General features: G+C 43.9%; 1 protein-coding gene across 3 annotated transcripts; it reads right to left on the bottom strand.

The window, feature by feature from the left end:
* Window positions 1–2,031: 2,031 nt before the first annotated feature.
* Window positions 2,032–4,210, bottom strand: sf3b5 (splicing factor 3b subunit 5). Of its 3 annotated transcripts, none has more exons than XM_033026058.1 (2): window positions 3,882–4,210; window positions 2,032–3,194 (listed from the first exon to the last, which is right to left on the bottom strand). In XM_033026058.1, exon 1 carries the CDS (start codon window positions 4,157–4,159, stop codon window positions 3,899–3,901), a length of 261 nt encoding a protein of 86 aa, XP_032881949.1. In that variant the 5' UTR covers window positions 4,160–4,210; the 3' UTR covers window positions 2,032–3,194; window positions 3,882–3,898. The 3 variants fall into 3 exon arrangements, with proteins under 3 accessions (XP_032881949.1, XP_032881951.1, XP_032881952.1); XM_033026060.1 differs by having other exon boundaries at window positions 2,032–2,765; window positions 3,882–4,192; XM_033026061.1 differs by having other exon boundaries at window positions 2,032–2,749; window positions 3,882–4,191.
* Between the last annotated feature and the right edge of the window lie 10,103 nt (window positions 4,211–14,313).

Genomic DNA, 14,313 nt, shown 5'->3' with positions numbered 1-14,313 from the left:
CCACACTCAGCAAAATCAATAACCCCACTCTCACCATCGACGGCACCACTGTCTCCCCATGCCCGCAACCTTGGTGTGATCTTTGATTCCACCCTCTCCCTCGAGCCTCACAACCGCCATGTCATTAAAACCTCCTTCTTTCACCTCCGCAACATCGCCAAAATCAGACCCTCTCTCACACCTCCCGCTGCTGAAAGACTCATCCATGCCTTCATCTCATCCCGACTGGACTACTGCAACTCACTTCTCCTTGGCATCAGCTCCACCTACATCAACCGACTCCAACTGGTCCAGAACGCAGCCGCCCGACTCATCACCCACACCAAATCCTGGCATCACATCACTCCAGTCCTCAAACAACTTCACTGGCTTCCCATCTCCCACCGGATCACCTACAAAATCCTGGTACTCACCTACAAAGCCCTCCAACATCTGCCCCCCCCCCCATATCTCACTGACCTCCTCTCTCCCTACCAACCCTCACGGTCCCTCAGATCCACATCAGCCGGTCTCCTCTCCATCCACAAGTCCAACCTCCGCAGTTTTGGGGACAGAGCCTTCTCCAGGGCAGCTCCCAGGCTCTGGAACTCCCTCCCCCAACTGATCCGCAATTCCGTGTCCCTCACCATCTTCCAGTCCCGCCTCAAGACCCATCTCTTCACCTCTGCCTATCCTTAGCCCCACGTCCCCCTCCCTTTTCATCTGTGCTTGAATTGCCTCGTATTGTGTTTTGAATTGAATTCTGTCTTTAATTTGTGTACTAGTCATGTCTCTACTATTTACTTCATTCGGCTTACATGTTTTTCCTCTACTTGCTAAACTTTTGTAAGGTGTCCTTGAGACTCTTGAAAGGCGCATATAAATAAAATGTATTATTATTATATGGGGAGAAGGCAGGAACGGGGTACTGATTGGGGATGATCAGCCATGATCACATTGAATGGCGGTGCTGGCTCGAAGGGCCAAATGGCCTTCTCCTGCACTTATCGTCTAGTGTGTGCATAGGTTTAATTTTTCTGTTGATGTTAAGGCTGCAAGGTGACGTGGATAGGTTGGGTGAGTGGGCAAATGCATGGCAGATGCAGTATAATGTGGATAAATGTGAGGTTATCCACTTTGGTGGCAAAAACAGGAAAGTAGAATATTATCTGAATGGTGGCCGATTAGGAAAAGGGGAGATCCAACGAGACCTGGGTGTCATGGTACACCAGTCATTGAAAGTAGGCATGCAGATGCAGCAGGCAGTGAAGAAAGCGAATGGTATGTTAGCATTCATAGCAAAAGGATTTGAGTATAGGAGCAGGGAGGTTCTACTGCAGTTGTACAGGGTCTTGGTGAGACCACACCTGGAGTATCGTGTACAGTTTTGGTCTCCTAATCGGAGGAAAGACATTCTTGCCATAGAGGGAGTACAGAGAAGGTTCACCAGACTGATTCCTGGGATGGCAGGACTTTCATATAAGAAAGACTGGATAGACTCGGCTTGTACATGCTAGAATTTAGAAGATTGAGGGGGGATCTTATAGAAACTTACAAAATTCTTAAGGGGTTGGACAGGCTAGATGCAGGAAGATTATTCCCGATGTTGGGGAAGTCCAGAACTCGGGGTCACAGTTTAAGGATAAGAGGGAAGTCTTTTAGGACCGAGATGAAAAAATCATTTTTTACACAGAGAGTGGTGAATCTGTGGAATTCTCTGCCACAGAAGGTAGTTGAGGCCAGTTCATTGGCTATATTTAAGAGGGAGTTAGATGTAGCCCTTGTGGCTAAAGGGATCAGGGGGTATGGAGAGAAGGCAGGGATATGATACTGAGTTGGATGATCAGCCATGATCATATCGAATGGCGGTGCAGGCTCGAATGGCCTATTCCTGCACCTATTTTCTATGTTTAACCAAAAATATTTGTCAGAGAGGACCAATTTAAATTTAGGGGTTGCCATCAGTACCTAAACTTTCCAACTAGTCAACCTCCGCATTCTTCCCCCATGTATTTACCCACTTTGCTTTTGAAAGATGTTCCCACCATTGAATGATTGCCAAAATAATTGAAAACCATTTATTATGTCAGTCAAATACATTGGAGCAGACTACACTTTCACAAGTTTCTGCAGTTTCATCTTAAAAATAAATCCACAACGGCATTTAAAAAAAAGTTTTAACTGGAGCTGATGCTTGAATCTTGAACGTATCAACAATGGGTTAATCATTTAGCAAGCAGTCAACAAGTAGCCCCGGAATCCTTACTGCTGAATGATAAGCCAACACTGATGCAGTGTGCTGACTGGCCTCCTGTGTTGCAGTAAATGAATGGACAGAATCTCTGATGAAACACAACTTCCTCCAGAAGAAGCCTCTCTGCAGCCGAACTGAGGGATATTTGAGGATTTGATTCTGAAAATTGTTTTCCATTTGCAAAAGTTCAATTATTTTCCACTCGCGTTCCACTCAATTAATCCACGTGACATGTCATGTCTCTTTTCTCCAGGTAGCTGCCTTCTGCATCTTACTGGGAGTTGTATATTTAAATCAGGCTTATCAAGCTGAAGGGGGTCTGGTAGAGTTTATTTGCTGAAAAGGGATCTTCTGCAGCATTTTGCATTCACCCTTTGTTTCATCTACTCACAGAAATCATTTATTGTCAATTCCCAGTTTGCCATCAAGTGATTTTCATCGTGGTCTCTATCAAGGTCTTCGCTCCAGTATCAGGTTTAGATATCGATACATAATCCAATTGGGTAATCTTCCATACTTGAAAAGATTATTTCTGAAGATTAAAATTTCTTATTAAAAGATCCAGATGCAACATGTCATTATCGTTACAAGCAGCAGATGTAAGATTTTCTTTGTTGGATGCAGCTGTGGGGTTAGCTTGATTCCAATTCTCTGGGCAAGAGGCACTGTGGAACATCTTATCAAATTTTAAAGCAGGCAGCCTTTATCCTTGAACAAGTCTTCCAATTATGGCCCTTGCAACACTCCTGTTATAATTTGATGATTGCCTGGTTTGGTCTCTGGGTTAGCTGTGTTCGTGAAAATTACTAAGTCCAGCAAAGAAAATCCATTTGATTTGCTGACTGCATCGTGGTATTTTCGATATTGCAACAAACTGAATCAAAGGCAAGCCTTCTGTGAGATGGGCCAGATAGGAAATAGGAGACCCAGGCAGTAAGAGGCGAGTTGGTTGGTTGTGGTTCTGGGGGAAAGAAAGTGGCAGGTAAATCAGTCTAAGGTAGACACAAAAGCTGGAGTAACTCAGCGGGACAGGCAGCATATCTGGAGAAGGAATAGGTGACGTTTTGGGTCCTTCGATTTAAACCAGCATCTTTTTTTATTTTATTTTTATTTAACCTTTATTTAACCAGGAGAAGTCTCATTGAGATTTAAAATCTCTTTTACAAGAGAGTCCTGGCCATTTCTTTCCTACACGTAGGTAAATCAGTCTATTGGCTCGCTGTAACCAATTACTTGTTAGGTTAGGGCAGGGAATGACTGATAACGCGGAAAATTATAATAATAAATCTTTTGATCTGGTCACTGGGGGGAGGTGAGGAGCAGATTCTTGTCAATAGTGATGGGAATAAATAGATGGGAAATGCCCTGGGGGTGGAGGTTCAAATCGCTGGTTGTAGATCGAGCTACAGTGTCAGAGGTCTTTCGGCCGATATGAATGGGCTTTGCAGGATTTTCTGGGAATAGATGGTCAGTGACGAAGCTGGCTGCTCCCCTCCCCTTAATTTGAAGCCACATTTCCCAGCCTTTGCCCCTGACCCCTCACTCGAGTGATTTTCTCACCCCTCAGGCATCTACCGGGTTTCTGCCTCTCCCCCCCGCCCAACGCCCAGACCTTAACACCCTCCCCCCTCACTCCTGGGCCTCTCACCTGGGGCGCTCCTCGTCTCAGGCCTCCTCGGGCTTGTCGGGCGGTGGCCCGCACGGCTGCAGCATCTTCTCCATGAGGTTGAAGCGGACCCGGGCCTTGGTCTCGTTCTCAGCCACGGCGAAGTAGTTGAGCAAGTCGAAGTGGCCCATGTAGGAGGCGTACGAGTCGCGGTGCTGGTTGACCAGCCACTCCCACTTGGTGGTGTCGGCGTGGCCCGTACCGATGTACTTGGACTGCAGATGTTCCAACTGGCTGTGGATGTTGTAGCGGTCCGTCATGGCTTCCCCTTGAAGTGGGCCGGAAACAGCAAGATGGCCGCGGTTACCATGGCCACTATCGGCCTGCTCTATTTAAACGCCAAACACACTGGAACTGTTCCCATCAATTACAGAACGGCATCCAATTCACTTTAACGGTAAAAATAAATAAATCGGTAAATAAGGTTGTTTTTTTTTTTAAATGATTAATTTTAAGAGCATGCGTATTGGGAACGGACCGCGCTCACTTGCTCTTGGGTGCCCCCTGGGCTGGAAGACCGGCGAGGTGCGGGACTGCAAGGATCTTTCTCAATGTGCTGAAGTGTTTAAGAAGGAACTGCAGATGCTGGAAAATCGAAGGTACACAAAAGTGCTGGAGAAACTCAGCGGGTGCAGCAGCATCGAAGAAACTCAGCGAGTCGGGGAGCATCTCTCGATAAAATGGAAATGACCTTTTGCGGCAGTAGGTTAATCACAGTGGTTCAAGATTGTCTGGGAGGCATGACAACATGTGTCATGACCATATTGGTGCTGGTCAAGATATATTCTCCATTAGTACGGGTGTCAGAGGTTATGGGGAGAAGGTAGGAGAATGGGGTTAGAAGGGATAGATAGGTCAGCTATGATTGAATGGCGGAGTAGACTTGATGGGCCCAATGGACTAATTCTACTCCTATTTCTCATGACCTTGTGACCAGCTCGCAAAGCACTTTAAGATGGTGGATGTCAAAGCCAACAGATAGCAGTCATTAAGGCAAGAAAGAGCAAAGTGCTGAAGTAACTCAGCAGGTCAGGTAGCATCTCTGGCGGACATATAAGTGACAGTTCAGATTTCTCTTCAGACTGTTTGTTGGGGAGAGAAGAAAGCTAGAAAAGAGGAGCGTGGCAGGCAATAGGTCGATTTAGGCGAGGGGGTTGGAACAAAGGCCAGAGATAAGAACCGAGGGAATGCTACATTTCTTTTGTTTGCAGCCAGATGATAGCGGGCTTCTTAAAGTAGGTGGGAAACATAGATTGGTGTCGGAAGATGTTATTGAATACTCCTGCCAGCTGCTCGGCGCAGGTTCTGAGGTGCAAACTCCACACTGACAGCATCCATGGTTAGGATTGAACCTGGGCTCTTGGAGCTGTGTGACAGGAGCAGTATCTGTAGATCAGGGGGAATCAATGTATAGGTCAGGGGGACCAGTGTTTGGGATGTATTTGCATTTTCAGAGACCTTTCATAAGACCCCACACAGGAGGCTGATCAACATGTTTGGCAGGCATACAATTGATGAGGAGGAGAGGGTGAGGGTTGTAACCTACTAGCACGAATAGATAATTGTTCTTCTACCCAATATGGCATTTCACAACCCCCCCCCCCCCCCATCAAGAACCTCTCCTAAGTTATCTCATAATGTGATTGCACTACCTAGTTATCACAGTGATTACAAATGGCTAGGCATGTTTAATTTAGCAGAGATATTTTACAGAGTTAGAGTTTCAATTCCCACAGTTCTATGGTACGTATAAGCTTTGTGTGGTAAAGAGACTTAATCTGCAAACAGCAGTCGACATAAAATCCCACAGGGGATCGATTGTATATATAATTTTTTGAACCTTTCATAAGGCCACACACAGGAAATTGGTCAACATGGATACAGCGCATAGGATTTGGGAGATCGGTGTGGTGGTGTAATATACTGGCATGAATTGAAAATTGTTTATTTTCAATGGGGAGAAAGCAAAGAGCAGGAAAAAACAGGAGACATGCGAACCCGCCAACACTGAGGCCTGGAGCAACAATCAATCTGCTAGAGGAACTCCTTGGGTCGAGCAGCATCTGTGGGGAGAATGGAATTGTCCCCATTTTGGATCGAGAACCTGCATCACCATTGCATACTGTTGCAGCACAGCGAACAGCCCAGAGGTGCAGCCAGCAGAGCCACTGCCTCACAGCACTACAGATCTAGGTTAGATCCTGACCTCGGGTCCTGTCTGTGTGGAGTCTGCACCTTCTCTCTGTAACCAGGTTAGTTTCCACTAGGTGCTTTAGTTTCCTCCCACATAAAGGATTATGCGGGTTGGTAGGTTGATTGGACATTATAAATTGTCCCCAGTGTGGTTAAATTTTGGGAGGGTTGAGAATTTGTGGAGACTGAAATGGATTGATAAAACAGATAAAAAATAGTAAAGACCAAGTGGGCCGATGGGCCTGTTTGCATACCGTATGTCTCTGACTGCGAGGTCTGCGCAAGGTATGGACCAATCAGTCAGGCAGACATTTCATCCTCTTGCAATGACATAACACTTTAAGGATGTGACTACTGTGGAGACACTTCTAATTGCGCACTGAGTACCAAAAAAGGATTACCTACACGCACATGTAGTAGGCAGGAGTGGGCATCTCAGCCCCTCGAACTTGCTGCCCTATTTAAGAGGATCATGGTGCTGAATGTAATTTTTAACATAATTTCCATGTACCCCACCAATGGTTCACACGCCCCTCTGTTTCTGAAGAATCTATCATCCTCGGTCTGAACCTGCTCTAAGGGCTTGACATTGATCTTGACCTCAGGTGCTGCCTGTGTGGAGTTTGCACGGTCTCCCTGAGACCACGTGGGTTTTCTCCAGGTGCTCCGGTTTCCTACCATATCCCAAATATGTGTGGGTTGATAGGTTAATTGCGCGCTGTAAATTGTGCCTAATGTGTGGGTGATTGGTAGAATCTGGATTGAGTTGCTGTGAATGCAGGAGGAAAGGTTAAAAGGGGATTAAATGGAGGAATGGAATCGATGAGATTGATTTAAGAATTGGCGTTAGCTTGATGGCCTGAATGGTCTATATCTTGAGAATTATTAGAAATATTAGAGTTACAAAGACTCACAATCTGCTGAGAGAAATAATTTCACAACTCTTTCATTTTAACTAGGCAATCCCTTTGTTTTAAATAATGACTCTTAATGATTTATGAACAGCTTCTTCTCTACTGTTATCAGACCATTGAACTATAAGTAGGGTGCAGACACGATCTTCCAACCTATCTCATTGAGAACCTTGCACTTTTTCTCTAAATGTAATGCTATAATGCTTTAATACTGCTAAGGCAACCTAGATGGTGTAGTGCCAGTAATATGTTTGTGGCTGCAGGAGTCAGTACTTTAGAAGCTATCCTAAGACACCACATGTATAAATTCATTTGCAGGATAAATGACTCTAAAAATGTGCTTATTGTGGCCTTGTCAAACATAAGGGTTAGCACTACATGCTACGAATCCCAGCTGTGGAGACACTGGTATCGTTGTCTCGTTGTAGGACATTGATCATCTTTTAATCTGGATTTTTAATTTATGTATTGTGTTTTTTTTGTTTAAAAAAAAAAAAAAATTATGATGTTTTTATGTGATATACCAAGATTTTATATGTATTTATGACATTTGATATGCAATGCATTTTTAATGTAATGTTGCCCCTTGTCTGGACCTTGAGTCTGTAATAAAGTTTATTATTATTATTATTAATACATATTCTGCACTCTGGTATTTTTCTCTTTGCATTTCCTGTAACACTTGTTTATGGCTCGATGGTACTCAGGTATAGTAAGATTTGATTGGGAAGTATACAAAGCTTTTCACCGTATCTTGGTGCATGTGATAATAATAAACCAATCCAATAGACTTGTCATGAAGGTGAATCATCCTCTTCAAAAACATCCCTCTGCATCTAATGTTTCTCGCTCTTCAAATTGCAGTATTCACTCTCCGGTGGTTGGAAGAGTGCTACCTACATTGTAGTTAGTATAGCTCTGTACAAAACTAGCTGCAAAGGTTGCACCACCAAGGCCAGTTCTGTCAGTTGTAAGAAGTTGGTCTGGGGAATGCTGGATTGAAATCGACTCAGCTTCGTGTTACACAAAGACCTTTGACTGTTGTCCACAAACCACATAACTGAGTTGTTGCTGTTTTAGGAATGGAATGGGCATTGGGTGTGCCACACAAAAGACAGGAACATTCATTATTTGTGTTCAGTCTCCAAGCTGCATCAAAATTCTGGGGAGGTGCTACATTGTTTATGTACGTGTGTGTGCGCAAGTAAAGCCAGAAGCTGCACACATCACAGAAAGCGATCTCCATGTTTAAGCAATATTGTCGGGACAGATATCGGAGGCAAGATATCGAGTCATGGAGCAAAATATAAACTGCTGGAAATGCTCAGCAGGTCAGACATCATCTGTGGAGAGAGAAACAATCAATCTTATGGGTCTGTTATCCATTGTTAGAACCCCAAGCATTGACAATTTCTCTCTCGACAGATGCTGCTTGACTTGCTAAGTGTTTCCAGGAATTTCTGTTTTTGTTTCAGATTTACGGCATCTGCAATTTTTGGGGGATTTTCTTATACAGTCATAGAAACATAGAAACATAGAAAATAGGTGCAGGAGTAGGCCATTCGGCCCTTCGAGCCTGCACTGCCATTCAATATGATAATGGCTGATCATCCAACTCAGTATCCTGTACCTGCCTCTCTCCATACCCCCTGATCCCTTTAGCCACAAGGGCCACATCTAACTCCCTCTTAAATATAGCCAATGAACTGGCCTCAACTACCTTATGTGGCAGAGAATTCCAGAGATTCACCACTCTCTGTGTGAAAAATGTTTTCCTCATCTCGGTCCTAAAAGATTTCCCCCTTATCCTTAAACTGTGACCCCTTGTTCTGGACTTCCCCAACATCGGGAACAATCTTCCTGCATCTAGCCTGTCCAACCCCTTAAGAATTTTGTAAGTTTCTATAAGATCTCCCCTCAATCTTCTAAATTCTAGCGAGTACGAATCGAGTCTATCCAGTCTTTCTTCATATGAAAGTCCTGACATCCCAGGAATCAGTCTGGTGAACATTCTCTGTACTCCCTCTATGGCAAGAATGTCTTTCCTCAGATTAGGAGACCAAAACTGTACGCAATACTCCAGGTGTGGTCTCACCAAGACCCTGTACAACTGCAGTAGAACCTCCCTGCTCCTATACTCAAATCCTTTCGCTATGAATGCTAACATACCATTCGCTTTCTTCACTGCCTGCTGCACCTGCATGCCTACTTTTAATGACTGGTGTACCATGACACCCAGGTCTCGTTGCATCTCCCCCTTTGCTAATCGGCTACCATTCAGATAAAAGTCTACTTTCCTGTTTTTGCCACGAAAGTGGATAACCTCACATTTATCCACATTATACTGCATCTGCCATGCATTTGCCCACTCACCCAGCCTATTCAAGTCACCTTGCAGCCTCCTAGCATCCTCCACACTGCCCCCTAGCTTTGTGTCATCCACAAACTTGGAGATGTTGCATTCAATTCCCTCGTCCAAATCATTAATATATATCGTAAATAGCTGGGGTCCCAGCACTGATCCTTGCGGTACCCCACTAGTCACTGCCTGCCATTGTGAAAAGGACCCGTTTACTCCTACTCTTTGCTTCCTGTCTGCCAGCCAGTTCTCTATCCACATCAATACTGAACCCCCAATACCGTGTGCTTTAAGTTTGTATACTAATCTCTTATGTGGGACCTTGTCGAAAGCTTTCTGGAAGTCCAGATATAACACATCCACTGGTTCTCCCTTATCCACTCTACTAGTTACATCCTCGAAAAATTCTATATGATTTGTCAGACATGATTTACCTTTCATAAATCCATGCTGACTTTGTCCAATGATTTCGCCACTTTCCAAATGTGCTGCTATCCCATCTTTAATAACTGATTCTAGCAGTTTCCCCACTACCGACGTTAGACTAACTGGTCTGTAATTCCCCGTTTTCTCTCTCCCTCCCTTTTTAAAAAGTGGGGTTACATCAGCTACCCTCCAATCCTCAGGAACTACTCCAGAATCTAAAGAGTTTTGAAAAATTATCACTAATGCATCCACTATTTCTGGGGCTACTCCTTAAGTACTCTGGTATGCAGCCTATCTGGCCCTTGGGATTTATCGGCCTTTAATCCATTCAATGTACCTAACACCACATCCCGGCTAACCTGGATTTCACTCAGTTCCTCCATCTCATTTGACCCCCGGTCCCCTGCTATTTCCGGCAGATTATTTATGTCTTCCTTAGTGAAGACAGAACCAAAGTAGTTATTCAATTGGTCTGCCATGTCCTTGTTCCCCATGATCAATTCACCTGTTTCTGACTGCAAGGGACCTACATTTGTTTTAACTAATCTTTTTCTCTTCACATATCTATAAAAGCTTTTGCAGTCAGTTTTTATGTTCCCTGCCAATTTTCTTTCATAATCTATTTTCCCTTTCCTAATTAAGCCCTTTGTCCTCCTCTGCTGGACTCTGAATTTCTCCCAGTCCTCTGGTAGGCTTCATTTTCTGGCTAATTTGTGCGCTTCATCTTTTCACACAGAGAGTGGTGAATCTCTGGAATTCTCTGCCACAGAAGGTAGTTGAGGCCAGTTCATTGGCTATATTTAAGAGGGAGTTAGATGTGGCCCTTGTGGCTAAAGGGATCAGGGGGTATGGAGAGAAGGCAGGTACAGGATACTGAGTTGGATGATCAGCCATGATCATATTGAATGGCGGTGCAGGCTCGAAGGGCCGAATGGCCTACTGCTGCACCTATTTTCTGTGTTTCTATGTTTTGTTTTGATACCATCCCTGATTTCCCTTGTTATCCACGGATGCACTACCTTCCCTGATTTATTTTTTTGCCAAACTGGGATGAACAATTGTAGTTCATCCATGCAGTCTTTAAATGCCTTCCATTGCATATCCACCGTCAACCCATTAAGAATCAATTGCCAGTCTATCTTGGCCAATTCACGTCTCATACCCTCAATGTTACCTTTCTTTAAGTTCAGGACCCTTGTTTCTGAATTAACAATGTCACTCTCCATCCTAATGAAGAACTCAACCATATTATGGTCACTCTTGCCCAAGGGGCCACGCACAACAAGACTGCTAACTAACCCTTCCTCATTACTCAATACCCAATCTAGAATAGCCTGCTCTCTCGTTGGTTCCTCTACATGTTGGTTTAGAAAACTATCCCGCATACATTCCAAGAAATCCTCTTCCTCAGCACCCTTGCCAATTTGATTCACCCAATCTATATGTAGATTGAAGTCACCCATTATAACTGTTTTACCTTTGTTGCACGCATTGCTAATTTCCTGTTTGATGCCATCCCCAACTCCACTACTACTACTAGTCGTGGGTTAGTGCAGTCTTGCCATTTGTATTCATATTCATTCAAGGGATATGGACTTTGCAGCTGGAGCAAACATTTAATTGGCCATCCCTCATTGCTTTTGAGGTGGTGGTGTGTTGCCCTCTTGAACCACTGCAGTCCTTGAAGTGTGTGTACACCCGCAATGCTGTTAAGAGTGGAGATTGCAGGATTTTGATCCTGTAGAGAGTGAGTGAATGGTGATGTAATTTCCAAGTCAGGATGGCGTGTGGCTTGGAGGGCAACTTCCCAGGGGTGGTGTTCCTATGCTTTTGCTGTCCTCGTCCTTCTAGCTGGTCATGGCGGTGGGTTTGACAGGTGCCTGTAGAAGCCTCAAAGAAGTCTTGGTGCGTTCCTGTAGTGTATCTCACCATTCACTACCGGATTGCTATTTCTCCCACTATCAACGTTTGTGTGAGAAACCTACAATTCGGGCGCAATTTCAGTTACATTCGTTAAGCCCAGCCTCCTTGCATTCCATACCTTGCTTTGAAACTCCACATCTTTTATTTACAATTGACGCAGACGTCCTCGTGACAATCTGTTAGACCATCTTGCCAATCTGAGTTTCTCACATTTGGAAAAGCAGTGACTTAACAACGCAAGTATAATCAGTATGGCTTTGTGCAGGGGGAGGTCCTGTCTCACAAACGTGATTGAGTTTTTTGATGGTGAGGAAGGTGATTGATGAGATTAGGGCAGTGGATGTCTTCTATATAGACCTTAGTAAAACATTTGACTAGGTCCCACAAGGACCTGTGTCCAGAATATTAAGTCACATAGGATCCTTTGTGAGTTGGTAAATTGGATATAAAATTGGCTTGGTCATTCATATAAGACAAGGAGTAGTGGCGGAGGGGCGTTTCTCTGACTGGAGGCCTGTGACCAGTGTTGTTTTGTAAGAATCAGTGCTGGAATCGTTGATATGTTAATGGTTTAGATGAAAATGTAGGTGGTCTGATGTCAGATTGCAAGGTACACGAAAATTGGAATTGTGGTTAGTGAGGAAGTTTGTCAAAGAATACAGCACAATATAAATCATTTGGAAAGTCGGACAGAGAAATGGCATATGGAGTTTATTTCAGACAAGTCTGACCACTTTGAGAGGTCAAATATAAGACAAAAGTTTATAGTAAATGACAGGACCCTTAAGACCATTTATATACAGAGAGATTTTGGGGTGCATGTCTAAAGCTCTCTGAAAGTCTCAACATGTGGCTATAGAGTAATAAAGAAGGCATATGGCATGCTTGCCTGCATTGAGTATAAACAATTGGATGTTATGCTGCAGCTATATAAAATGTGATTAGATAACATTTAGAGTTCTGGTTGCCTATTCCAGGAAGGATATTAAGGCTTCAGAAAGGATGCAGTAGAGATTTACCATGATGTTGTCTGGTTGAGAAAGTATAAATTATAAGAAGAGGTTTTTTTTCTTTTTGAGCATTAAGAGGCGAGGTTTAACCTGATAAAAGTTTATAACGGTATGAGGGGTATGAATAGGGCAGATATTCAGAGTATTATTAACAGGGTGGAAAAGTCAAATATTAGAAGACAGAAGCTTAAGTTTAAAGGGGGAAAGTTTAAAGAAGATTTATGAGGAAATTGTGCATTTCTATTTGTATGTAGGATGTGATTGCACTGTGCTGAAGAGATTCACCAGGATGTTTCTCTTTTGACGGAGTCATAATCATTCATAGACTATACAGCATGGAAACAGCCCTTCAACTCAACTCGCCCATGCTAATCAAGTTGCCTAACCGATGTTAGTTCCAGTTACCTGCACCTGGACCATATCTCTCCAAACTTTTATTATCCATGTATCTGTCAAAGTTTGAGTTAAAGGTCGTGGTCGTACATTCATCACCCTGGCAGCTTGTTCCGTATATCCTCCACCCACTGTGTGCAAACGTTGCCACTTGGATCCCATTTAAATCTTTCCCCTCTCATTTCACACCCATACCCTTAAAATTGTAGACTCACCCATCCTGTGGAAAAAAACTCAGCTTATCTATGCTCCTCACGATTTTGTAATTTTACATAGTATTTTATATAGAGAGCGGTAGGTGCCTGGAACATTGAGAGTTGGTCGAAGAAGATGGACATGCAGAGAATGGTGGGTAGTCACAAAATGCTGGAGTAACTCAGCGGGAAGGAGGCATCTATGGAGAGACGTTTCGTGTCGAGACCCTTCTTCAGACTGATGTCAGGGAAGGGGGCGGGACAAAGATAGAATGTAGGCGAAGACTGTAAGGCTAGTCGGAGAACTGGGAAGGGGAAGGAGAGAGAAAGCAAGGGCTATCTGAAGTTAGAGAAATCAATGTTCATACCACTGGGGTGTAAACTACCCAAGCGAAATACCCAAGAGAATAGTGGGATATTGACGGGGCATAGGAAGATAGGATTAGTTTGGATGGGCATCATGGTTGGCATAGACATGTTGGGGCGAAGGGCTTGTTGCTGTAATGTGCCATGTTAATATCGCAAATTGATTGGCATGGGCGAGTTTGTCTGAAGGGCTGTTTTTATGACTGATTATGACTCAGTCTCTCAATGTCAACTAAACTGAACTGAATATGTTCTCTGCTCAGGACTTGGGCATGAACCTTTTCCCCCTTGCTCAACATCTCATCTTTTCATTTCCAATTCAGTACCTATATCATTTACATTCTTGATAATCATTCATTACCACACCTGGGCTAATTTCTTGCCATAATGCCCCATCTGATGTCATCACAGGACAAACCTGGAGGAGGGTCCATATTTCAGCAGATGATCTTGGACTCTGGAGAGCGATATGAAGGCACCGTCGCACAATTCCACTGCACAAGAAACAACTTTTGCCCATGTTATGAGTGAATTGTAACAAGGGTACAGAGCTGTTATAATGAGAGGGAGGATTACACCAGAGGTGAGCTTGGCAGGTGATGGAAACACAGTAGCAGCTGCACCAGGAGAAGATGG

This window comes from Amblyraja radiata, chromosome 8 (genome assembly GCF_010909765.2).
Source record: "Amblyraja radiata isolate CabotCenter1 chromosome 8, sAmbRad1.1.pri, whole genome shotgun sequence".
Classification (NCBI taxonomy): domain Eukaryota; kingdom Metazoa; phylum Chordata; class Chondrichthyes; order Rajiformes; family Rajidae; genus Amblyraja; species Amblyraja radiata.
The sequence above is the reverse complement of the archived record's forward strand: the minus strand, read 5'-3'. Positions and strand labels throughout refer to the sequence as shown.

Coding starts and splice junctions, on each gene's coding strand:
- sf3b5 (XM_033026058.1), bottom strand. CDS start 4,159: ATGACGGACCGCTACAACATCCACAGCCAGTTGGAACATCTGCAGTCC.